At 46.8% G+C, this 25892-nt stretch overlaps 1 protein-coding gene across 1 annotated transcript in view; it reads right to left on the bottom strand.

The window, feature by feature from the left end:
* matn1 (matrilin 1) overlaps positions 1-20094 on the bottom strand; it is a 49197-nt gene extending 29103 nt beyond the window's left edge. Inside the window, exons 1-2 of the mRNA XM_038795978.1 lie at positions 19909-20094; positions 15924-16267 (exon numbers count right to left, since the gene is read on the bottom strand). Coding sequence (XP_038651906.1) covers positions 15924-16267; positions 19909-20014 — 450 coding nt within the window. The 5' untranslated portion in view covers positions 20015-20094. The remainder of the gene's footprint in view (positions 1-15923; positions 16268-19908) is intronic.
* Between the last annotated feature and the right edge of the window lie 5798 nt (positions 20095-25892).

Genomic DNA, 25892 nt, shown 5'->3' with positions numbered 1-25892 from the left:
CCGCCCCGACCAGCTGAATTCCCGACGGTGCGGTTCTAATCTGGTCCTGCAGTTCAGGAAACTCATCCACGGCCGCCACAGTCGGGGGCCGGGGCGATCGGAGTGCAAGTGACTGGGACTGGGACTGATGCGACCATCAATTCATTCAGAGACATGAGTTGAAGTAAACTGTGGCTTTAATCGGTGTACAACTGAGCCTGCCTGCGACTATACTGAACTGAGAGCGGATTCGCAGGACCGCAGCACTTATACTTCCTGCTGGGGACAAAGCCAAGGGCGGAGCCCTGTACATGCTCCTCATCTCCCCCTGTGGGCAGAGCAGCGCAACGGCTCACAGGTGGAGCCTACAGGGACACAGTAATATACAGTGTGAATTTATAGTGGTTACACATTCACCACAGGGACTATGTGTGCGAGCAGTCCGGAAGAGGGCCTGATGCGGGGCACTATTTTGGGGGTCCACGTCCGCAGGCTGAGTCCGCCATGGAGCACAGTGCGGCCGCTGGAGGCCGTGCATAACCCGGAAATGCGGGGGTCCATATCGACAGTTGGAGCTGCGAGCTCGACGACAGCTGCCTGCTAGCCCCCTGCTAGCCACGGCCAGCATGATTCCACACATGCGCGTGGTTTCCCGTCTTCACGCCGGCCCCCGGGCAATATGGCGGAGCTCTACAGTGGCCCAGCGCGGAGGAACATAGGCCCCCACGGAACCAGCCTGCCTGCTGAGGGCTGGGGGGACTGGTGGGGGGTGGCCAGGAGGTGGCCATGGGGGCACTAGCTGCAGGTCGTCGCCGTGCACATGTGCGGCCACGGACCCCGCCATTCTCCAGCTGTTTTTAGCATGGGAGCCGGGGGTTTCATCCGGCACAGCTTCTAGCCTCTCACTCGTCGCAGGAGGGGGCGCCGCCGATTGCTTTGACGTGGGGCGCCCAGATCCTCCACACGTAGGCCCAAAATCAGTGAATCCAGCCCTTTGTCTTTTCTGTTCCTAAATCAACCAACAATGTTTCTCTATGGTCAGGAAAACATCAAGATCCTGACCCTGCACTGTGTGGGAAGTATACCCCAATGCAATTGTTAAAGAAATACCATTTTTATCATTTTTATTAGTGTCACAAGCAGGCTTACATTATCACGGCAATGAAGTAACCAGAGGGTGCACTTGTCATTCTAGTAAGGATGGTGGGTGGGCTCCTGAAACTGGAGGACAAAAAGCAGACCATCCAGCAATGACACATTAGCAGCCCCACAGGCTCAGGTGGGAGCTGGTGATTCAAACATGTAGAAAGACAGAGAGGGCGCCTCAAAATGGAGGCTGAAGTACAGGCACATAAAATTGAAACAAAATAGGTGTCAGCTACTCTGGTGATGATTGTGGAGGGTCGACGCTTCCATTGGATGGCTAGTGTCCGCAGACATGGCCTGGCATGGCGGGTGCTGGGCCGGGTCCCGAGGTGCATGAAGTGAGGCTCCCACCCCCCTGACTCCATGAGGCCGCCTCCAGTTTTACTCCAACTGGCATTCACAAATTCAGCCTATTAATGACTCTATAAAACCAAACCTCTAATAATACTCCTGTAATATAACGGTCTGGCATAGAAAGCGTTAATTTGGTAGTCGATACAGTACCGCCCTCACTGTGATATAAAGGATCCAAGTCTAGAGGGCAGTCTTGTACTGGACAGAGATGTGTGTGGAGGCAAGCATGGAGATAGCTCCTAGTTTAGACCTTATACTCTATATATGTACATAGTTATGAATAGTTAAAACACTTACTGTTAAACTACAAGACACAGAATCTCTTCATAGGACCTGGCGAACTACACACATCTTACAACTCCTTCTGACTTTGTGTTTTTTCAAATAACTTTTTCTTCAACACTGATCCTCCTATAACTGTAACTTCATTCAGTGTTGTATAGACACACAATTCCACACAGCACATGCACCGTACAGTTCTCAGACTGTACCTCTCCAGAACTATGACAGGACTCTCTTTGTATTCTGTGCAATTTTCAGATTGGTATTTACCATTTGAAAGCAATCGTACTTTACTTGATTAAAATCAAGTCAGACATACATAGGCGGGTAGTGTTTATAGGAGAGGAGCGGTTATGTGCACTATGGTTTGGTTGAAGTGTTGGTTTTCCGTTGTTGTTTGCATATTTCTGTAATCTTTAACTGTTTACAATGCCAAAAAATACCTCAATAAAATTGTTTGTTAAAAAAAAAATCAAGTGATTTTCTTAGAAAATATTTCTTAAGGGAACAGAAATATTTGGACACATTGAACAGTAATGATACAGTGGGATAAGTTAGAAAAAGGATATTCGCCGACTTCCGGTGGACGCATGGAGTGAATGGAGTAGTCTCGCACAAGGTGGTTCCTGCCCGAGTTTGGATTTTTTTCGCCCTTTCTGCCTGTTTTACAGGGAAGTTGAGGGTGGAAAAAGTGTGAATAATAAAGCGCAAGGTTTATTATTCAGTGGGGAATGTTGAAAGGGTACCTCATGAGGAGCGTGTTAAATAAAGGACACTCTTCAGACCAGGAGGACGCAAGTGGCGTGGCAAGGAAAAAGATGGCGGAGGGACCCATGGCATCATTACCCACATAATTGTCGATTGAGCAGTTGGTTGAATTCCTTGCGGTTGAGATAAAAAAAAGAGACGCAGCCTCCGAGGACCTGGAGAAGGTTGGGTTTAATAGGGCAAATGCTGCCCTATTCTGGATGTTTTACACTGCTCGCCCGTGGGTCACGCATGGGGAAAGGAACATTACTTCGATATGCCGGAGGAGATGGGTAACTTTTTAAGGGACCAGAACTGGGGGATGTTTGAAGACTTTGGATTTTGGTTGGGTTTGCCTGTGACCTGGAATGGGGAAATTTTACTCAGTGGGTGGGATGGGATGTTTTCGCGTGAAGTGGATCAATATGTTTAAGTTAGCATTACCCATTTTGTATTGTTTTTTTTCCGCATAAATTTAGAGTACCCAATTCATTTTCTCTAATTAAGCGTGGCCAATCCACCTACCCTGCACATCTCTGGGTTGTGGGAATGAAACCCACGCAAACACAGGGAGAATGTGCAAACTCCAGACTGACACTGACCCAAAGCCGGGATTGAACCTGGGACTTCGACACCATGAGACAGCAGTGCTAACCACTACACCACTGTGCTGCCCTTCCCACTTTTTATTGTTAATTATGTTTCTTTAAAAAATAATTTTATTCCCGTTTTTAATATTTTAACATTTTAAACACTCAACATAACAACGAAAAACACCTCAAACCTCCAACCACCCCCGTCCACCCCAGGAACCTCACCTCAACCAAGTATCCCACTTCGTCCCCCCTTCCCCCTTAACAGCCGATGGTAACTAGCTCCCTGAAATGTAGTACAACCAAACCCATCTCTTGTGAAATCCATCACTCGCCCCGCTCAAAGCGAATTTCACCTTTTCCAGACACAAAAACTCCATTAGATCCCCCAGCCACACCGAGACATAGGGTGGAGAAGCTGACCTCCACACAAATAGGACACGCCTACGAGCGATCAATGAGGCGAATGATAAAACATCCCCCCCACTCTGGTCTGTAACTCCGGCAAGTCCATCACCCCAAATATGGCCTCCAGGAGACTGGAATCCCCATGTAAGATCGTTGACATGGTGCTGAAGAACAACCTCCAAAATTTCTCCAACTTAGGGCAGGATCACAGCATATGTTCATGATTGGTTGGGCCCCTCCCGCACCACTCACAAGTATCGTCCACACCTTCAAACAACCGGCTTATCCTCAACTTTGTCAGGTGCACTCTATGTACTACCTTTAGCTGTATCAGTCCCAGCCTCGCAATGATGTTGAGGCATTCACCCTCCGCAGTACCTCACACCACAGCCCACCCTCCAGCACCATCACCAGCTCCTCTTCCCACTTGGCCTTTTACCCCCACTCCCAGAGATGCCATATCCTTCTCCAAAATCTTTGCGTAGATTGCCAATATGACCTCCTCCCAGCCCCATCACTGATAGCTCCCTTCCAACAATAAGGAGTGTGATGCCACCGGAAAAGTAGGAAAAAAGTTTTTTCGCAAAATCCGCATCTGCATGGACCTGACAACCTCCACCCGCAGGAACCCAAACTTCTCCCCCAACTCCTCCTTGCAAGCCAACTTTCTAGAAATCGACTCTTCATTTCCATCACCCCTCACTCCTCCCATCCTCGAAACCGAGCATCCAACCTCGTCGACTCAATCCCATGGTTCCCTTATATCGGAATCATCTTCAACCAGCCCCTAAGCTAAAGTGCTGCCGAAATTGCCTCCACATTTTCAACGTAGCCACCACCGGACTCCCGAGTATTTCTCTGGGGCAAGCAGAAGTGACGCCACTGCCAGCCCCCGTAACCCCGACCCCTTACAAAAGCCTGCCTCCATCCTCACCCACAAAAAGCCTCCGGCTCCCTGCCCCAGCCCCACACCTTCTCAGTGTTCGCAGCCAATAATAATACATCAGGGCCGGGATTCTCCCCTACCCGGCGGGGCGAGTGCCGTGAACCACTCCGGCAAAGGGCCTCCCCAAAGGTGCGGAATTCTCCTCACCTTTAGCGGCTTGGCCCATGCCGGAGTGGCTCTCGCTCCGCTGGCCGGCGCGAACGGCCTTTGGCGCCCCGCCAGCTGGGGCCGAAAGGCCTTCGCCGGCCGGCAGAAGTCCGCGCATGCGCCGGTGCATCAGCGGCTGCTGACGTCATACCGTCGCATGCGCAGCGGAGGGGGGTCTCTTCCGCCCTGCCATGGTGAAGGCCATGGCGGGGCGGAAGAAAAGGAGTGCCCCCACGGCACAGGCCCGCGCGCCAATCGGTGGGCCCCAATCGCAGGCAGGCCACCGTGGGGGCACTCCCCGGGCCAGATCGCCCCCGCGCCCCCACCCGCCCCCCCAGGACTCCGGCGCCCACCCGCGCCGCCAATCCCGCCGGCACCAGACGTGCTTTGTTTCCCACCGGCGGGAACGGCCTACCAGCAGCAGGGTTTCGGCCCATCGCGGGCCGGAGAATCACCGAGGGGGGCCCACCGACCGGCGCAGCGCGATTCCCGCCCCCGCCGATTCCCGGGTGGCTGAGAATTCGGGCGGGATTGACGCCAGCCCCGGGCAATTCTCCGAACCCCCGGGCGGTCGGAGAATTCCGCCCCAGGTTTGGAAGGGCCAGGCTCCCTGACTGTCATCTTCTTTGAAGCACCGTCTTGCTTATCCTTGCCACCTTACCCGCTCACGGAAATGATAAAATCAACCATTCCATCCCCATTAAACAATGTTTCTGGCTCCGAAATAGTAAAAACAGCAGCAAAATGTTCATCTTAACCGCCTGCACCCGGCCTGCTAATGATGTTTTAAAAATTGAAAGTACCTAATTTTTTTTTCTATTAAGGGGCAATTTAGCATGGCTAATCCACGTACCCTGCACATCTTTGGGTTGTGGGGTCGTAGCCCACGCAAACACGGGGAGAATGTGCAAACTCCACACGGACAGTGACCCAGTTTGGATCGAACCCGGGTTCTCAGCGCCCGGTCTGCTAATGGTAGGGGAAGGCTGTCCCATCACAATAAATCCACCTTGACCCTATCCATCAGGCTCAGAAAATTCAATTTACGTACCCGGACTCAATCCCGAGTCACCTGCACTCCCAAGTACCTAAAGTAGGTAGCTGCCACCTGAAATGGCAACCACCAAAAACCTACTCCCACCCCTGGAGAAGGTAACACAAAACACTCACTCTTCTCCAAGTTTAATTTACAGCATGAAATAGCCCCAAATCTCCTTAGCAGTTCCATTATATCCCCCACCGAAGAGCCCGGGTTGGAGATATACAACAACAGATCATCAACGCACAGAGACACCCCATGATCCATTCTCCCCCCATTACTACCCCCTTCTATTTATCCGAGCACCTCAGCACTATGACCAAGGGCTCTATCACCAGCACAAACAGGAGGGGGGCATGGGGCAACCCTGCGTCGTTCCCCTATGTAACGGAATGTACCCCGAATTCACCTCAATCAGCTCATTATGCAGCAATTTAACCTCCTTCACAAACTTGGGCCCAGTCCCAAATCTCTCCAACACCACAAACAAATAGCTCCACTCCAACGATCAAATGTCTTCACTGCATCCAGCGCCACCACCACCTCCGACTCCCTCCCTTCTGCCAGAGAAAGCAGCACATTAAGCAGACACCACATGTTCTATGACAACTGCCTGCCCTTTATGAACCCCATCTGATGCTCCCCAATCACCTTCTAGACATGCCCCTCCAACCTGAGCACCGACACCTTAGCCAGAATCTTGGCATCCACATTCAACAGAGATATTGGCCTATACGGCCCACACTCCATCGGGTCCTTTTTTAGCAGCAGTAAAATGGATACCTTTCCCATCATCTCCGGGAGTACCTCCTTAGCCACCACATCCTCAAACATCTCCACCAACAGCAGCGCCACCTTATCCAAAAACCTTTTATAAAACTTCACCGGGAAACAAAACCATCTGGCCCCGGTGCTTCCCCGCTTGCACCTTTCCTATCGCTGCCCACACCTCTTCCATTCCCATTGGCTCTTATAGCTCTTCCCTCTCCTCCTCTCCTACTTCAGGACAATCCAACTGCCCCCAAAACTTCCTCTTGTCTGACTCATCCTCCTCAAATGCCTTGTTCACCTTCTCTGGTGCCACCATCAACTCCCCTGCCCCATCCTGAACTCGAACAATCTATTTGCAGCCGTGTGCCAGCAGAGCTGACCTGCCAGCAAGCGGCTGGCCTTCTCCTCAAATTGGTAAACAGCCCCCCTTCAGCCACCTCGGCTGCCGAACCGCCTTTCCTGTGGACAGATGGTCAAACCTTGCCTGGAATTCCTTTCTCCTCACCAGAAGATCTGGAGTAGGATCCTCTGCATACTTTCCATCCACCTCCAGAATTTCCTCTACCAGCTGATGCCGCTCCTCTCTTGGCTCCCTGTCCACCTGAGCCTTAAACAACCTCTAAAACATATGTTGCTATACCTGCCCCCCCCCACCCCCAACCCACCCCCCCCCCCCCCCACCTCACCCCCAGGCCAGCCACCGCCTTCTCCATCTGAAACCTCACCCTCTTACCCACCAATATCACTACCATCCGGGTTCTACTATCAGTATTGTTAATTATGTTGAAGATGAAGTTTGAAGTTGTACTACTTCCCTCCCTGAATTTGGAGGTGTTGGTTTTGGTAATATTAAGATGTATGGGTTTGGTGGGCAGCATGGGTGGGGGGGGCGGAGGGTGGGTGAAGGAGCTTGGTGCGATGCAGTTATAAGGTGGGGCAGGGGGGAAATAAGGGGGCCATGGTATAAAGGAAGTGCATGCTTTGTCTCGGGCCGGGGTCACCATGCTAGTAGGTTTGCGAGTTAACAGAAGCAAAATGGGGGGGGGACAGTTGGGGTGGGTTATGGGGGCGCGGAAAGGGGATTGGTTTTTCTGGGGTTTTTTTGTTTCTCTGTTTTGGGCTTGGGTTGGGAGGGTGAGTCGGGGGGTGGGGCTTTCTTTGTTGGTTTGGGGGGGGAGTGGCTGACATCGAAGGTTTCTTGTTAGTTGGAGGGCGATTGTGACGGCCATCTTGAGGTGACCCAGGTTATAGGCGAGACAGGAGCCGAGGGGAGTCAACGGAAAATTGGACATGGCTGATTGAGGTGGCACCTACAACCAACCCCCCCTCACCCCCGACCAGATTGGCCTCATGGAATGTTTGGGGCCTGAATGGACCCATCAAGAGGTCCTGTGTTTTCACTCATTTAAAGAGCTTTTGAAGGCATATGTGATTTTTATGCAGGAGACGCACCTGAAGATGAAAGATCATATGAGGTTGAAGAAAGATTGAGCAAGGCAAGTGTTCCATTTAGGGTTGAATATGAAGACAAAGGGGGACTACGGTGTTAATTAGTAAGTGGGTGGCTTTCTCAGTGACTAGTATAGTGGGAGACTCATGGGGCAGACATGTCATGGTGAGTGGGAGATTTAAGGGGGTGCCCTTGGTGTTGGCAAATGTCTATAACCCGAGCTGGAATGATGTGGATTTCATGAAGAGAGTGTTGGCAAAGGTTCCGGACTCGCATCGGTTGATTACGGAGGGGGATTTCAACACGGTTCTGAATCTTAGGCTGGATCGGTCGTGCCCCAAGACTATGAAAATGTCGGAAATGGTATGGGAATTGTTGGGGTTCATGGAGCGAATGGGGGGAGTGGATCCGTGATGATTTGGGTGAAGGAATATTCGTTCTTCTCATATGTGCGTCGGGTATATTTCCAAATCGATTTCTTTGTTATGGCCATGACATTGTTGTCGGGGGAGATTGGGGCAGAGTATTTGGTGATTCTGGTGTCATATCAGGCACCACATTTCGTAGACTTGTGTGTGGTAAAGGGGGGCTCTCAGTGACCGAGTCCCCGAGACACTTGGCATGAGGGGGTTCTTGGATGGCTTGGATTTCCCAGTGGCAGAAGAGGGAAAAGTGCAGGGGTTGGGTGCCCCAGTGAGGTTGGGGGAGGTGATGAGGTATATCAGATCGATGTAGTCTGGGAAGGCTGTGAAAGCCCCAGGTCCGGATGGATTCCCAACGGAATTCTATAAGAGCTACTGAGAAGGGCCTCTCCTAGTGGAAATGTTTAATGATTCATTTAATAAAGGGATGCTTCTGCCTACGCTGGCACAAGCATCAATTTGACTTATTTTAAAGAAAGATAAGGATCCAGAGGAGTGTTGGTTGTATCAACCAATATTGCTTTTGAACGTGGATGCTAAGTGGTTAGCCAAGGTATTGGCAACGAGCATTGAGGACTGTGTGCCGGGAATGATAGGAGAGACCAAACGGGATTCATGAAGGGGCGACAGCTATCATCTATTATTTGAAGTTTACGAAATGTGGTAATGACGCTTCCGAAGGGTGAGGAAATGGAGGCAAAAATGAATCCAGGACCCCAGAATGCGTTCCCTGATGGGTCGGAGAATCGGGCATCGGGGCAAAATCGAGATCGGTGCCGGCTGCCGATCCGAATGCCATGCTCTCACCGCCTGTTGGTAGTGTGAATGAGTTCCAAGCCGCACACCAGTGCGAGCATGGGAATGACCCATTTGCATCTATTTGTGGGTCCTGCATCCTATGCTCCGCCCTCCCTTGATTCTCCATCCCCCACAGCTGGGAATCAAGTGGGCGAGGTTCACTTGTGGTCTCAACATTCATGAACTTGGAATGGAGGACCTCGCGGTGGGCCAAGGGGGCAACCATTGGTGCATTGCGAGGTCGACCACACCAGGGCCACAATAATCTGAGTCCTGAATCTCCTCCCCCCCCCCTTAAGTGCATTCCAATCAGTCAAGCATGTGACTTAATTGAACTTGCCTCTCTTTGATGTGGTCAATGTTTCCAAACATTGGGGTTTGACCACTTAGGCCACTGAAGCGTGAAACAATGTGAATGGATTAAAGCTGCAGATGTTTTTTACGAGCTGTCAGTCCCTTCGGCAGGAAATCCCTGTTGGGTGGGAGGGTGGGGGGTCCTGGTATTACAGGGGTCTCATGCCTTGGAGTGGGGGCCGGGACCGACTGGGCTATTGTGCCGCACGGTCAAGGTGGCGGCTCAATAGTGGGACTCCCTGGGAATCCCACGTCTTCCACTTCCATGCCGTGGAACATTGAATTGCATCCTGCTTTACGATCGCAAGGGGATCGTAAAACCGGTGCAATGCAGCTCTGGCAGGAGAACATAGGGTCAGATTCTCAGATTCTGAGGCTAGGTGCAGAGGATCTGTGGCGTTTTACTTGGAATAAATCGGCGGCACCTCCTCACCGACGCTGCGACCGGTGATGGGCTAGCAGCCGTGCCACGTAAAACTCCCGGCTGCCATGAAATAAATGGCTGGAGAATGGCCAGGTCCGTGGCTGCGCATGTCCAATTGCCGATTACGAAATTGACATCTGTATTCTATGGTCGCCGATGCCTAAATCGTGTTCAGCGATCGGCCAGAGAATCAAAGTTTGCGCCAAAATCGGGGCGCCGCTTTTGCGATGCTCCGCTCCTTCCAAAGCGGCGTACTCTAGGAGTACGCCGCATGCAGTATCAACGGCCTCAGGACATTGCCTGAGGCTCTCCCCCCGATGCTCCACACCCCAGGCTGGCTGCGTTCCCGACGGTGTGGGTCTCTCATGGTATTACTTGCCGGGAACTCGGCGTGGCGGCTGCGGACTCAATCCAGTGCCGCCAATATCTATGGATGCGGAGAAGGCATTCCACTAGGTTGAATGGGATTACTTGTTTGAATTGCTGGGGTGGTTTGGCTCTGGCCCAGTGTTTTAAAAAAAAAAATTTTTTTATTAAGGTATTTGCAAACTTTTTTAAACAATAACAAAAACAATAACATTAACATGGTAAAATAAACATTTCCCCACCCGACCCAATCTTCACACACCTCAACCATCTAACACCTATCCGCCCCGCCCGCCCTTCAGAATGCTGCTTCTGCCGACATTTTAATTTTCCCCGAGAAAGTTGACGAACGGCTGCCACCTCCGAGAGAACCCCAACATTGACCCTCTTAAGGCAAACTTTATTTTCTCAAGACTGAGAAACCCAACCATGTCACTGACCCATGTCTCCACACTCGAGGGCTTTGAGTCCCTCCACACTAAAAGGATCCATCTCCGGGCTACCAGGGAGGCAAAGGCCAGGACGTCGGCCTCTTTGCAAACTTTATTTTCTCAAGACTGAGAAACCCAGCCATGTCACTAACCCAGGTCTCTACACAGCTTTGGGCCAGTGTTGATGGATTGGATCATGCTGTTGTACAGGACTCCCACGGCCAGTGTATGTACAAACAGTAAAAGTTTGGGGTATTTCTGTTTGCACCAGAGCGCAAGGCAAAGCTGTCTGCTGTCCCGGTTGCTTTTTGCATTGGCGATTGATCCACTGGCGATGGTGCTTAGGACTGCCACGGGGTGGAGGGGTATAGAGAGAGGGGGGATGGAGCATCAAGTGTCCATGTGTGCAGATGACTTGCTGTTGTATGTCACGGACCTGGGGAGAGTATGGACAGGATTATGGGGGTATTGACAGAGGTTGGGGTGTTCTCAGGGTATAAACTCAATGTGGGAAAGAGCGAGGTGGTTTCCTGATTAATGCTCGGATGCAGGGGAGGGGTTTGGAGAAGTTGCCATTTAGACTGGTCAAGTTGAGCTTTCAATGTCTGGGAATAAGGTGATGCATAGTTGGGCTTAGTTGCATAAATTGAATTTGGTGGAGGAGATGAAGGATGACTTTAAGAGGTGGACTGTTCTCCTTCATTCATTGGGAGGGAGGGTTCAGATTGTGAAGATGATGGTCTTACCGAAATTTCTGTTTGTTTTTCAGAGTTTCCCAATTTTTGTCCCCAAGTCTTTCTCGGCAAGGAAAAATGGGTTGATTTATGACTTTCTATGGGTGGGAAGGGTACCTCGGGTTAGGAGGGTGCTTTTGGAGAGAGGCAGGCGAGAGAAGGGTTGGCTTTGCCGAATTTGTTGAATTACGAAAGTGGAGAAGGTTCGGAAGTAGGTCGTGGGGGAAGGGTCTGTATGGGGTGGATGAAGGAGGCTTCATGTTGGGGGACACATTTGAGGGCACTGGTGTTATCCTGTTCTCGCCTGTCAAAAACTCCACAAGCCCGGTGGTGGTTCCATCGCTCAGTATCTGGAATCAGTACAGGCTATATTTTGGATGGAAGGCATGTCGCTGAGGGCACTGATTTGTGGTAATTATAAATTTTTCCCAGCAGGATTGGACTCAACCTTCAGGGTGTGGGAGTGGGAGGGTATAAAGAGGTTCAGAGATTTGTTTGTGATGGACAGGTTTGCAGATTTAGGGGAGTTGGTGGAGATCAATGAGTTGCTGCAGTGTAATGGATTTTGATATTTGCAAATCATTTTGTGAGGAAGGGTTGGCCTCGTTTCCGAAAATGCCACCTCCATCATTGCTTGAAATGATTATGGGCTGGATTCTCCATTTCTGAGGCTAGGTGCCAGCACCAATGGAGAATCCGTGGTGTTACATATCGGGAAAATCAACGCGAAACCCTCAAAGTGGCCGGAGAATCACCGGATCCCGGGCTGCCCATGCGCAGGGCTGACAAGCTGCATCGACGCATGCCTACACCCACACCAGTCGCGCCGGAACACATGGCGCCGGCCATGCTGGACTACGTACCCGCCCACACTGACACCACAGCCTAACTCCGGGCCACCCCCACCACTTTCCCCAGTCCTGGCAGAAGCCCCCCGGCCAGTGGCACGGATCTTGGCCGAGTGTAGTGGCGTTGGACACTGTCCGCAGCCGGCACGCCAGGCCCCCGACCGCTGGGACCACACGTGGCCCGCGCCTTTGGGAACTTGCCCCAACAGAGGGACAGCATCGCGGGTGGGCCAGCTGATGACGCACGAACAGCATTGTGACTGCGGCGATGCGCATCCCTATGACACTGATTTGGTGGGGCAGAGGGGCCGTCAAACCGGCGCCTGCCCTGATTTTGGCGTCGGGAGCCATTCTCTAACCAATCGCCATTCTCGATTCCGGGTTACGGAGAATCCCATCCCCTGTCTGAGGACGAAGTAGGAGAAGGTAGGTTCTCCGATATTTATGGTGAGTTCATGGAGAGGGAGAGGGCCTCGGTGAAGAGGGTTAATGGAAGTGGGAGGAAGAGCTGGGGGAAAGGTTTGAAGTGGGGGATGGAGCAAGGCCCTTTGGAGAGTAAATGCAACCTCCTCTTGTGCAAGATTGAGCCTAATTCAATTCAAACTGGTCCATAGAGCTCACATGACATGGATGACTCGTTTTTGTCCCAGGATTAATGTGGATGAGATGAAAATTGAAATGAATATCGGCTATTGTCACAAGTAGGCTTCAAATGAAGTTACTGTGAAAAGCCCCTAGTTGGGGAGTCTGGTGCGGAAATTGAACCGTGCTGCTGGCCTGCATTGGTCTGCTTTAAAAGCCAGCTCTTTAGCCCTGTGCTAAATCAGCCCCATGGTATTCAAGAGGGCTGGCAAACCACACTTACATGTTCCGGTCTTGCTGAAGTTGGTGTAGTTTTGGAAGGATTTCTCGGAGGTTATGTCAGAGGTTTTGAGAGTGAGGATGACCCCGAACCTGTGGGTGGCGATATTCAGGGTGTCGGAGGATCCGGGAGCGCAGGTGAGGAGAGAGTCGGATGTGCTGGCCTTTGCCTCCCTGATATCCCAGAGGTGGATCTTGCAAGGGTAGTGGGCTCTGGAGGGCCTAAAGCAGCATGATAGATGAGTGACTTGGCGGAATTCCTACATTTGGAAAGAATAAAATTTGCCATTCGGGGTTCCAAGGAAGGGTTCTTCTCGAGGTGGGGTTGCTCATTGCCTTCTTTAAGGAGTGCTAGATGTTTGGGGTGGGGGGGGGGGGAGTGAGATGGAGGGGTTTGTTTTGTAATATGGCAAGTTAATAAAACTAATAGCTTCCTGTGTTTGTACATGAATTGAAAGTGTCTTGAATAAAAATATTTAAAAAAAGAAAAAGGACATTTAAAACTTAAAAATTAGTTTATGGTCGAAGTAGCTATTAATTCACGCCAATTCTGATGAAAGGTCATTGGCCAGAAATGTCAACTCCATGTTTCTCTCACTATAGATGTTGCCTGAGCATCTTATGGTTTTGTTTTGGATTTCCAGCATCTGCAGTTTTTTGCTTTCTATTATCTACTTGAATTTTAAAGGAGACAGAATTTTTAGCTTGTATTTTTCCAACTTTGGAACTGTAATAATGGAAGAGAAAACAAATCAACCTATGCTGAACATTGGGCAGTCATCCACAAACATCCCCAATTCCAACCTTACAATGGCAGGATGGTCATTGTTGAAATATTGATGGTTGGGCTAAGGACAATACACTGAGGAACTCCTGCACCAATGTCCTGGAGTTGAGATGATTGACCTCAATAGCCACAACTAGCCTTTGTGCGTGACTCCAACCAGTGGAGAATTTTCCCGCTGATTCCCATTGACTCAATTTTTGCTTGGGCTCCTTGAAGCTGCACCCAGTCAAATGCTGCCTTGATGTCAAGGGCAGTCACCCTCACCTCACCTCTGTAGTTAACCTCTTTTGCCAATGTTTGAACCAAGGCTGTAATGAGGTCAGGAGCAGAGTGACCCTGGCGGAACCCAAACTGAATGTCAAGGAACCGGTTATTGCAAAGCAAGTGCCACTTGATAGTACTGTTGATGACTTATTCAGAGGGTTAGATAGGGTGGACAGCGAGAGCCTTCTCCCGCGGATGGAGGTGGCTAGCACGAGGGGACATAGCCTTAAATTGAGGGGTAATAGATATAGGACAGAGGTCAGAGGTGGGTTTTTTACGCAAAGAGTGGTGAGGCCGTGGAATGCCCTACCTGCAACAGTAGTGAACTCGCCAACATTGAGGGCATTTAAAAATTTATTGGATAAGCATATGGATGATAAGGGCATAGTGTAGGTTAGATGGCCTTTAGTTTTTTTTTTTTTTCCATGTCGGTGCAACATCGAGGGCCGAAGGGCCTGTACTGCGCTGTATCGTTCTATGTTCTATGTTCTATGTTCCTTCACTTTGCTAATTATTGAGAGTAGACTGATGGGTCAGTAACAGGCTGGATTGGATTTGTCCTGTTTTTGTGTACAGGACATACCTGGACAATTTTCCACATTTGCAGGTAGTATGCCACTATTGTGGCTGTATTGGAATGGCTTGGCTAAGGGCATGGCAAGTTCTACAGCACACATCTTCAGTACTATTTGCAGAATATTGTCAGGGTTCATAGGTGTCATTGCATGTGTCCCCACGTCATCCCCCCAGGTGCCCTCTGGCCCCAGTCAACCCATCAGTGGTATGGGCGCGCTCCATTGCAATCAGTGCCATCTTGTTGGCTGGGGTCAGTATGTATGGGGACTGTAATGTGGCAGAGTGTAGTTCTGCTGCTGATGATGGCCCTTAGCACCTCATAAATGCCTAGTCTTGAGTGCTGAAATCTATGTCATTTAGCCGGGTGGTAATGCCACACGAGAGGAAGGAGGGTATCCACAATGTGAAGACCGAACTTCGTCTCCACAAGGACCGGGTGGTGGTCACTCCTACCGTTACTTTCACGGACAGATGCATCTGCGGCAGTAGGTGAGGATGAAGTCAAGTATGTTTTGCCCTTTTGTTGGATCCCTCAGCACTGTTTGAAAGTCATCTGATTTTTTTCTTCCATCAAGATCCCTGAGTGCATGCACTGTTCACAAATTGCACCCCTTGTTACAACACTAGGTTCAGACTATTTTGAAAGCAGTGGTTCTGTAGTGGGAGGAAGGTAGGAATATCCGGTGTGTCTTGTAAGTTGTTTGAGGAGTGGACATGAATGGCAATGAGCATCTTACTCTCATTCCCACAAACTAGCTACTGTTTGCAATGATGCATTTTTGATTTACTGTTGATTTGTCAGCCACTTCAATGATAAAGTGACCTTCAGTTCACCTTCTTCTTAAAATGGCCATCCATACTTAATACATGATAAACACCAATATTTTAAATCTTTGCATTTTGCATTTTGACTTCCCAAATATTGGGAACAGTGGAAAAGATATTATCAGACTTGGCAATGCCATTTAATGAAATTGCAAATTTTCCTTGGGTGGATGGGAAACTAGTGCTCCAGCTGAACACTTTGAAAACCACTCAAACCTTGTCATAATTGAAACTAAGAGAGTAATCAAATTGGTTCTGATCAAATTATTTAAAATACAGTAAATTATTTTTTTTAAAAGAGGAAAACTATATCAAAGATTTTTAGAAGTATTATTCAGTACCAGACTTTAAAAAGAAGTTTCCATAAATACCTTGCTGGCGGCGTTGGCTTTGACCCGTGCCCCATGAGATTCACGGAAAGCAATGTTCTTTGCAAATTGGATGGCGAGGCCAGTCATGGTGCCGGAGGAGAGTGGCTGGATCTGGGAGACAGCTCGCAAGACGCTAGCCTTGTTGCGATGTGCATTGAGGGTGAATTCATTTTTGACGGTACTAGCATAGTTAACCACCCCAACTTGGGTGGCATTTGGGCTAATGTCAAGGGATTCTATTACCTGGGACACAAACACTTTCACCTGTTCAAATTCAGAAGGGCGTACACTCCGAGAGCTGTCAATGATAAAGACCAGGTCAGTTGGTTTGGTCTTGCAAAGACCTGTAAGAGAAAGAAGCAAAGAAAGGAGTGAAAGAAGGCAAATTTTTAAAAATAAAACATCTCTTTCGATGAATTTGCATTTCAGGGCAGAATTACATACTCTAGATAGGTGCTAAGATCAGATTTTGTGCTGAATTTACCAAATAAAAAGGCAATCAATGCCAGAAATGTTTGATTTTATTTACTAATATAGCATATTAAAGTTCATCTATGACTGGTAAACTGCTGCTAATAACATGGACCTTATTATTTTATTGAAATCTTTATCCTTCAGCTCTTATCCTGCATATATTGCTTTATATTATGTGCAGTTATGTCATGAAAGCTCATTTTCTGGCATTTCAGTCCATTGTCCAGTTATGAGTGTATAAAATTACACAGTAATTTCCAACAAATAATTAGGTCATGAGAAGACCAGAGCCAAGCCCGACCCTCTCCTCACCCAATATCTGGTTACATTCTGCCTTCCAGCAGGTGTCACTGAAGCTATTTTCTCCACTCTAGCCTAGAGGCACGGAGGCCAACTGAAGTATCCCCACAACTATCTTGGTGGAATCAATCAACTCTATGTAGACCAGGAATGGACCTGGACCATTTTAGTTTCCACACATTAACTATATTAACAGCACGTTTAACAAATGAGCCACTGCAAGGTAATAACACAGCATCCTTTATTAAAAATAATGCTCTGCTTGTAAATTGGTAGCAAAATTGACTTTAACTTTGCAAACCATAGCAGAATTTTTTTTTCATAGAATTTGCAGTGCAGGAGGCCATTCGGCCCATCGAGTCTGCACTAGCTCTTGGAAAGAGCACCCTGCCCAAGCCCATACCCCCACCCTATCCCCGTAACCCAGTAATCCCACCCAACACTAAGGGCAATTTTGGACACTAAGGTCAATTTAGCATGGCCAATCCATCTAACCTGCATATCTTTGGACTGTGGGAGGAAACCGGAGCACCCGGAGGAAACCCATGCACAAAAGGGGAGAATGTGCAGACTCCGCACAGACAGTGACCCAAGCCGAGAATCGAACCTGGAACCCTGGAGCTGTGAAGCAATTGTACTAACCACTATGCTACCATGCTGCCCATTCTAGGATCATGCACACACAAAGAAATTGGTTGAATGCAGAGTATTATCACTAATTTATGTCAAAAACCAGCCCTTTAGGAGCAGCACTGTGGCGCAGTGGTTAGCATTTCTGCCTGTGTCGCTGAGGATCCGAGTTAGAATCCCGGCCCTGGGTCACTGTCCATGTGGAGTTTGCACATTTTCCCCGTGTCTGCTGGGTTTCACTCCCACAACCCAAAGATGTGCAGGTTAGGTGGATTGGCCATGCTAAATTGTCCCTTAATTGGAAAAAATTATTGGGTACTCTAAATTTATATTTTAAAAAAGAGCCCTTTTTATTGGGAGAGCCGAGAAAGAGCAAGTTCAACAAACATCGTACTTCGAAGACATGAGTTCTGATTAACCAACTCTTGAAACTGATCGAAATGTAGAAAATTCACAGCACGGAATGAGGCTATTTAACCCATTGGGAACATAGTGGCTGGAAAAGACCGATCCCATTTTCCAGCTTTTGGTCGGTAACCCTGTGTTTATGGCACTGCAAGTGAATTCCTCTTTAAACCTTGCTCTAGTTACTTTAACTTTATGTCCCCTGATTATTGGTTCCTCTTATTTGTTCTATTTCTGCGCCTTATCATTTTATGCATTTTGTTTGATGCAGCATAATTGTGTTTTTGGCAAACTGAGTCAGGAAGAGTTTTGTTGTTCCTATTAAGAACAGCAAGCAGCATAATGCCATGGAAAGCAATACCATAATGGTACAATTCACGGTTGATCATTAGGGAACTTAGTAAAGAACCACCGCTATTAAGGACATAACACGAGAACATAAGAATTAGGAGCAGGAGTAGGTCATTTGGTCACTCGAATCTGCTCTGCTATTCAATAAGATCATGGCTGATTTGATCATTGCCTCAACTCTACTTTCTGGCCTGTCCTCTACAGCCCTTGACTCCCTTATTGATCAACAATCTGTCTAACTCAGCCTTGAATATATTAAATGACTCAGCCTCCACTGCAATCTGAAGTAGTGAAATCCAAAGATTAAATACCCTCTGAGAGAAGAAATTCTTCTTCATCTCTATCTCACTTTAAAACTGTGCCTTCTAATTCTAGATACCCTCATGAGGGGAACCATCCTCTCAGTATCTGTCAAGCACCTCTCCGCTGCCCCCACTACCCACCGAATGAATCTTATATGTTTCAATAAGATTACCTCTCATTCTCCTAAACTCCAATGACTGTCGCCCTAAACTGCTCAACCTTTCCTCATAACACTACTCATTAAGAAAAGTAGAGATGATTGTAATAGGCAATCTAAATCCTTACAATCTATTACATGGAAAGTAGAAAAATAATTTGGAGCACTGAATATGTGTATGCAGCAGATACTTGATAGTTCACATTATTATTTTATTCACACAGTAGAAAAATAATTTGGAGCACTGAATATGTGTATGCAGCAGATACTTGATAGTTCACATTATTATTTTATTCACACAAAAAATTAATGCTTACAGGGACTGAGAAAATGCCAGCAATAGCTGTAACACTAGTTCTAGCATTACTAACCACTGTAATAGGAGACACACAAAAAATCCTTTCCACTGAACTTTACCCCCAACAACCAAAAATGCAACAATAAATTAGTTATATTGATGGTTGTAAGTGCCCCATGTAATGTGGTACAGAACTATACAGACATGGAAGTTTCATATCTGGTCTGTGCTGATTTAGCCCATCTCGACTTTGGTAGCAACAGTGGTGCTCCAATTGATATTACTGTTCAAAATATCTCAAAGATATTTGATTGATACAAAGGTGATCCATATCCTGTGTGTTGAAGATAATGTTTTGCCCAATGATTCAGTATATCCTTAAGGCTGCAGAAAAATAGCCGAAAACTCCAGTTCTTTAGCATTTTGAAGCACAGGTTGCTACATCATTAATTTGACCTAATTCTGTAAATGAGTATGAATATTTACATTGATTTTAAATGCTAAGTGCAATATACCTTGATACCTTTACTAAACTCTTTAGCCCAGTGACAATAAAGTAATCACCAGGATTTCAGCCTGAAATTTCTGCATCCCAGAGACCATGTAATCTGTGGAGAAATATAGTCAGAAATTTTGAACAATAAATAGCAGAGTCAAAATTTTGCATTAACCCCAATTTCATAAATAAAATTCCAATAACATCACTAATTGTATTACTTATCCAACATTAAACTGATTTGAATGCAGCTGAATTCTTCCAAAGAAATCGAGTTCTGAAGAAGTCATTTTCAACTTGAAACTTTAATTCTGCTTCTCACTCCACAGATACTGCCAGACCTGCTGACTATTTCCATCATTTTCGGGTTTTATTTCAGATCGCCAGCATTTGCAGTATTTTCTTGTAAGAAAACTGGTTTTGCAAATTGGAAAACAGTTTTCGTAATTACTGGTGAATTTATGCACGCTATGGTTTCGAAAGATCTATATACTATAAAAGAATCAGGTTAACTTAACAGGGAAAGCTCTTAGTTTTTTTTAAACAATAATACACGAATATAGCCTCTTACCAGTTGGAACCTGAGGACCAGGTTTTGGAGGTTTGACTTTGGGAACCCCATTAACCTGAACCAGGATTAGGGTAAAGAGGAGCAATCCACTGAAAAGTCCCTTCATCTTGATCAGAAGCAGTTGCAGGAGTCCAGGCTGCAGACAGAGTGTGGCAGAGAGCGATGCTTGGTCTAGGTATTAACATGCCACCCCTCAAGTGGCTGGAATGTAGCCTGACACGTGTGGAATACCTAAAAGGGGTCCAGAAAAAAGCGATGCAATTTAGCTTTGACAAAATTATTCCCCACCCTTCGGCGGTTTATAGATAATAAAAATGCGGGAGAATAAGACTGAAAAGAATTAAGCTGATAGGAGTTCATGATGGAATAAAGTATTACAAATATTCCAGAAGCTACATTCCCATATTAGTATTTGAATTTGCCATTGTTTTGATCAGTATACAAAAGCTATTTTGTTTAGTTTTCTGGAAAGGTTGGATTTGTGTAGAGTACTGGGTCTGAGTTTTCGTTGCAATGGTTCACATTCCAATCATGTTTATTTTCTTTTTTTAAGCACCCTAACTCCAAACAACCACACTTGGTGGCCGTTTTGCAAAAAACAAAAATACAGCAAGAAGGCACAAGGTGGAAACCTCGCAATAAAGCCGAATTCCTCGACTTTCTCGATACAAATTTTGCCGTTAATTCCCGGGACCAGCAAGTGGATACGGGCAGATGACACTGAAGCGTTGATGCAGTTGTGCCAATGAATAATTTCTGTATTATTGACTGCAGCTGAGAAAAAAGTAAAACTGCAAATCTGCAGACACTTTTCAGCACCGAACCATGTTACTGTGCACAGATACAGACCCAAGCCTGCACCAACCACACTGCTTTACTCTCCAATCCTGCCCTTTGACTTTCAATAGCCTCAGGCTAAATTCGTTCTTGCTTTGCAATTGTATTTCGATTTCTTTCTCTTCTATAGTAATACTATTTAAAACGACCTCTCCTCCCTGCCGACGGCTGTCCCTTATCTGTAACGTAGTCTCAAAATTGTCCATCTTCCAAATGATCTGAAAACGTAGGACCTTTTAATCTTTCAACTATCTGCGCGATGCATAAATCCTCCAAATGCTATAACGTTGCTTGAACCTGTTTCCAAGCTTCGCTCGCTCAAAGATCGATTAAACCAACTGTCCTCATGTTCGGCTACATCCCAGATTATGCGATCATAACAAAACACTCACTCACAGACATGGAAGTTTCATATCTGTTCTGTGCTGATTTAGCCCATCTCGACTTTGGTAGCAACAGTGGTGCTCCAATTGATATTACTGTTCAAAATATCTCAAAGATATTTGATTGATACAAAGGTGATCCATATCCTGTGTGTTGAAGATAATGTTTTGCCCAATGATTCAGTATATCCTTAAGGCTGCAGAAAAATAGCCGAAAACTCCAGTTCTTTAGCATTTTGAAGCACAAAACACTCACTCACTTGGGGTAAAGGAAGTAAAGTGATTAAAGAAGAGTTATTTTGATCACTGCTCGTTATGGACATTGATTGTTTCAAGGGATGACGAGTAATTATGGCACTCGTTTGAAAGATTGATTATATTTGAAAGTTTAAGTTCTTTTTAAGCATTTTTGGATTTGCTCCTTCATTAGGAGCTAAACAGGGAAAATTAATCAATTTCCCTTACGAACAATAAAGTTGTTCAAAAGGTGTGGGTCAATTATTCTTTGCATCAGTTTAAATGCTGGATAAATGCCAACCTTTGTTATCAAGTAACTTGAGGTGTATTTTCTCCCAGTATGATTCAGAATTCGCATCACTAAACCAGACCACTCAGCTCAATTTGGTCGGTGTTTATGCTTCAGGAGAGCTTCCTGGTTTCATCTAACCCATTAACATATCACTTTATTCCTGTCCACTCTCATTTACTTATGAATTTATGCGACTGGCCTTAGCTATTCTATGTGGTAGCCAGTTCTATACTTTCAGATTAAATACGATTCATCTGCATTATTTAATCGATGTATGGGTGAGTATATTTTATGTATGAATCCCCAGTTTTAGACACCCCACGAGTCGATACATCAAACCTCTTCATAATTTTGAATGTAAATCCATGGCCTTCTCTAAAGAAGCCACAATTTATTGTATTTCCTGGTAGCAATAACAATTTTGCTCTGGTATTATCCTTGTAATTCTTTTCGCACCCCTCGTCCTGTGCCTCAAATCCTTTTGGCAATATGGAGGTCAGAACTGGGGATAATACTCTTGTGTGTTACCTAAAACGTTTCAATATTTGCCCCTCCCCCACTCCCTTCCCCCAAATTTGGAACTTGCAAATGTTCTGTGAAATCTTACACTGCCCGAAGCAAACTAAACGCTGCTTATATTCTTCACCACTACTGATTAAATCAGGAACAAACTTTAGCTCGGTAAATATTTACTTATCCCGGCATTTTTCCAGAAATTCGTTTTACAACAAATCCCCATCTATGTAAATGGCCTGTGCAAGAATGAAGAAAGCGGTTTTAGTGCAGGTGCTGATAGTTGCTGCGATGTGGAGTTTATTTATTGATCAGACGATCTGCGCATTCTATTGGTGGGTTTAATGTGCCGCATGAGTGTAATTTCTAGAATCAGCGCCCAGTTGCTGCGCCTGATAACCGACCCCATTCGAGTCCTGCCAAATGCCAGCCAGAAGCCCGTCTCAGCCCCTGAAACGACCTTTCAAAAAGCCACTGCGCTCCCTCATCAAATTCAGCTCAGCAGTGACGATAACCCCTCCTTGTGGCGTGGCTGCATCCGGCTGTTGGTTGGAACATGACCAGAGTCTCAAAGACTCGCATATCTCCAACAAACTATGATGTGGAGATGCCGGCGTTGGACTGGGGTGAGCACAGTAAGAAGTCTTACAACACCAGGTTAAAGTCCAACAGGTTTGTTTCAAACACGAGCTTTCGGAGCACGGCTCCTTCTTCACCTGAACTGTCCAACAAACTAGGCAGCAACAATAAACTCCAGGTGCGGATACTTTCGATTTCGAAGCTAAATTATATGTGCCAACCCACACATTTGCAAAGGTTCTGAACCGAGTTCGTCGGACGGAATCAATGGTACGATGATAAGAAGTGTTCCTGTCTGAAAAATACGAATACATCCCTGCATTAGTGATCTTTAAAATGGAGAAGCAGACTTTAAAGGGATCTGCTACAAATCGGCATCCCAAGTAAATAATATGAAACATTAGGAATTGGAGAAAGAGGCTGTAAATAAACCAAAGTCCAGAAAGGCACGGACTTTTGAAGATTGCCGGGATCATCGTCAGGCCCTTCAGCTGACCTTTTGCTTTAAGCTACTAGATCTGTCCCATTTCGAGCTTCCACTGGGAATCTCACTGGGTCCAGATCAAAGGATAACTGAAAATAATTTTGTGTGCGTTGTTAATTAATAACACCGCAGTTGCCAGATCCCATTTCTCACCCGACAGACCCCTGGAAGCTCACAGAGAAGCAGAAACTGGCAGATGCATTGGAGCAGTTTGAGCAGGTCATCCCTGACCGGCTGTTCTGCTCGGAGAATCCTCAGGTTTCTCTCTCCTTTCGCACGTTGTACATTTTCTCTTTGCAGTCAAAAGTATAGTGTGGGGCGGGGGGGGGGGGGGCGGTGGGTCGGGTGGAACATAGGGTGGCCTTATATGCAGATGAATTGTGTCTGTGTATTTTGGAGCCCAGCAGTTCGGTCGGGAGTATAATGAGGTTGCTCCAGAGATTGGGACGTTTTCAGGTACAAACTGAATTTAGGGAAAAGTGAGTATTTTGTGGTTTCCCCTCCGGGAGTGGAAGCGGGGGTGGGACTACAATTCCACCTGGCAGCGTCTCATTTTAGGTATTTTGGGGTGCAGGTGGCCCAATATTGGGCAGGACTTTGGAAGTTTAACTTAACTGATTTGGTGGGGAGGGTGAAGGCTGATTTGCTGAGATGGGACAATCTCCCTCTGTCGTTGGCTGGCAGGGTGCAGGCAGTTAAGATGGATTTTTTGCCGCGATTCCTGTTTCATTTCATGTCTGCGGTCTTTTTGCCCAAGGCTTTTTTCAGGAGAGTGGATAGGTTGATCTCGTTTGTTTGGGCGGCGAACGTGGCCTGGATTAGGAAGGTGATACTGCTGAGGTGACAGCGGGGAGTGGGGGTTTAGGCCTCCCAAACTTGTTGATTATTGGGTGGCAAATGCAGAGAAGGTGGGGGCTCTGTGGGTGAGGATGGAAGCGGGCTCTTGCAGGGGGTCAGGTTTGTGGGAACTGGTAAAGCCACCGCTCCTGTTAGCCCCAAGGAAGTATTCAGTGAGTCCAGAGGTGGTGACCACTTTGAAGATTTACAGGCAGCTTAGACAGCATGCTAGGCTGGGGTCCAGGTCAGGGGGGTTGCGAGGTTTTGGGATGGGAAGATAGGGGGTTTAAGAATCTGTCCCAGGGAGGGCAATTTGCAAGTTTGGAAGAGTTGGGGGAGAAGTGTGGGCTGGCGCAGGGTGAAAGTTTCAGTATATGCAGGTGCAGCACTTTGCGAGGAAAGTCTTACCGATAGGGCTGGCCTCCTAGTTGTTGGAGGCAGTGCTGTCTGTGGGAGGGAGGGCGGGGTGGAGAAGAGGGTCATCTTGGTGATATATGAGACAATTTTGGAGGAGGACGGGGGTCCTATGGTTGGCGGGGAGGGGGGGGGGTGGTTAAGGCAAAGTGGGAGGAAGAGTTGGGAGTAGTGCTGAAGGAGGGGCTGTGGTGGGAGGAGTTGCTGAGGGTAATTGCCTCGACTTTGTGCGCAAAGTTGGGGCTGATACAGCTGAAGGTAATGTACAGGGTGCACCTTTCAAAATCAAGGATGAGCCAATTGTTTGAGGAGGGTGGAGCCTTCTGTGGCAACGCGGTCCACAAACTCACCAGCCTTTGGCTGAAGAAATTCATCATCTCAGTTTTAAAGGATTGTCCCTTCAGTCTAAGGCTGTGCCCTTGGGTGCTGGTCTCTCTTAATCTTCTCCATGGCAATAATTGTCATCACGTAGCCAATCCAGAAAAGAATCATCAGACTTCATAGTAGATTTTAATCATTCACTTTTTATTTTTACAGGAAACAAGGATTGGAATATTAAATGGGATTAAAGTGGAGACTGAAATATTAATTTTTAAAATTTCTGGAATTTTTAGCGTGAGATAGAGATTTTCATGCCCAGAGAGAGGTGTTTAGCAATAATTATCTTTAACAGCAGAGTAAATCAAAATTGTAACATTGTTCTAATCCTTAATCAATCCATTTAAAACAAACCTCCCCTTAATATGAAGACATTTACTATAATAAATACACTGAAATCATTATTGACAAGACACATTTTATAGGCAACTTATAGAACAGAACTTTTAACTTAAAAAAAAACATCAGGTATACATTACACTGTCCATTTTCCCAAAATTAAATTCTTCCAGAATTACTCAAAAGCGATTTTAGCTCCCGGGGTTTACTTCAGATATTTTCCTATTTTAGCGTGGAAACTTTCACTCCAGAACTTTTAACTCACAGTGTATTTCCTGAAGACTTCTCCCTCTAGCTAAAGTTAGGCAAATCTTCCAGCCCTGTTTAACTCCTCACAAGTTTGGTCTTTCCAATCCAAGCACCTGTGCAGTGAACCACCAGCTCTCCCTCTCTCTCTGGGCTACGGCATACTGATTGCCTGTGATAATCAGTGTTATTTTAGGAAAGTCTGTAACCTGATTTCACAATATTGTCTTCTGTATCCTTCCCTCTCAAAGCCCATTATATGGTAATGTGAATCATATGGGCCTAGTAGAAATGCCGATTTGTGATTTTTAAGGCCCCCAACTCTATTTCTATTGTGGAATTAAATTGTCAATTTAAAGCGTAACTGTTTATAATCCAACATTCCAAACATTTTTCTTGAACTTTGGAGACTCGGTCATTGTTAGCACACGTGACTGCCATGTCT

Source organism: Scyliorhinus canicula, chromosome 1 (genome assembly GCF_902713615.1).
Source record: "Scyliorhinus canicula chromosome 1, sScyCan1.1, whole genome shotgun sequence".
Classification (NCBI taxonomy): Eukaryota; Metazoa; Chordata; class Chondrichthyes; order Carcharhiniformes; family Scyliorhinidae; genus Scyliorhinus; species Scyliorhinus canicula.
The sequence above is the reverse complement of the archived record's forward strand: the minus strand, read 5'-3'. Positions and strand labels throughout refer to the sequence as shown.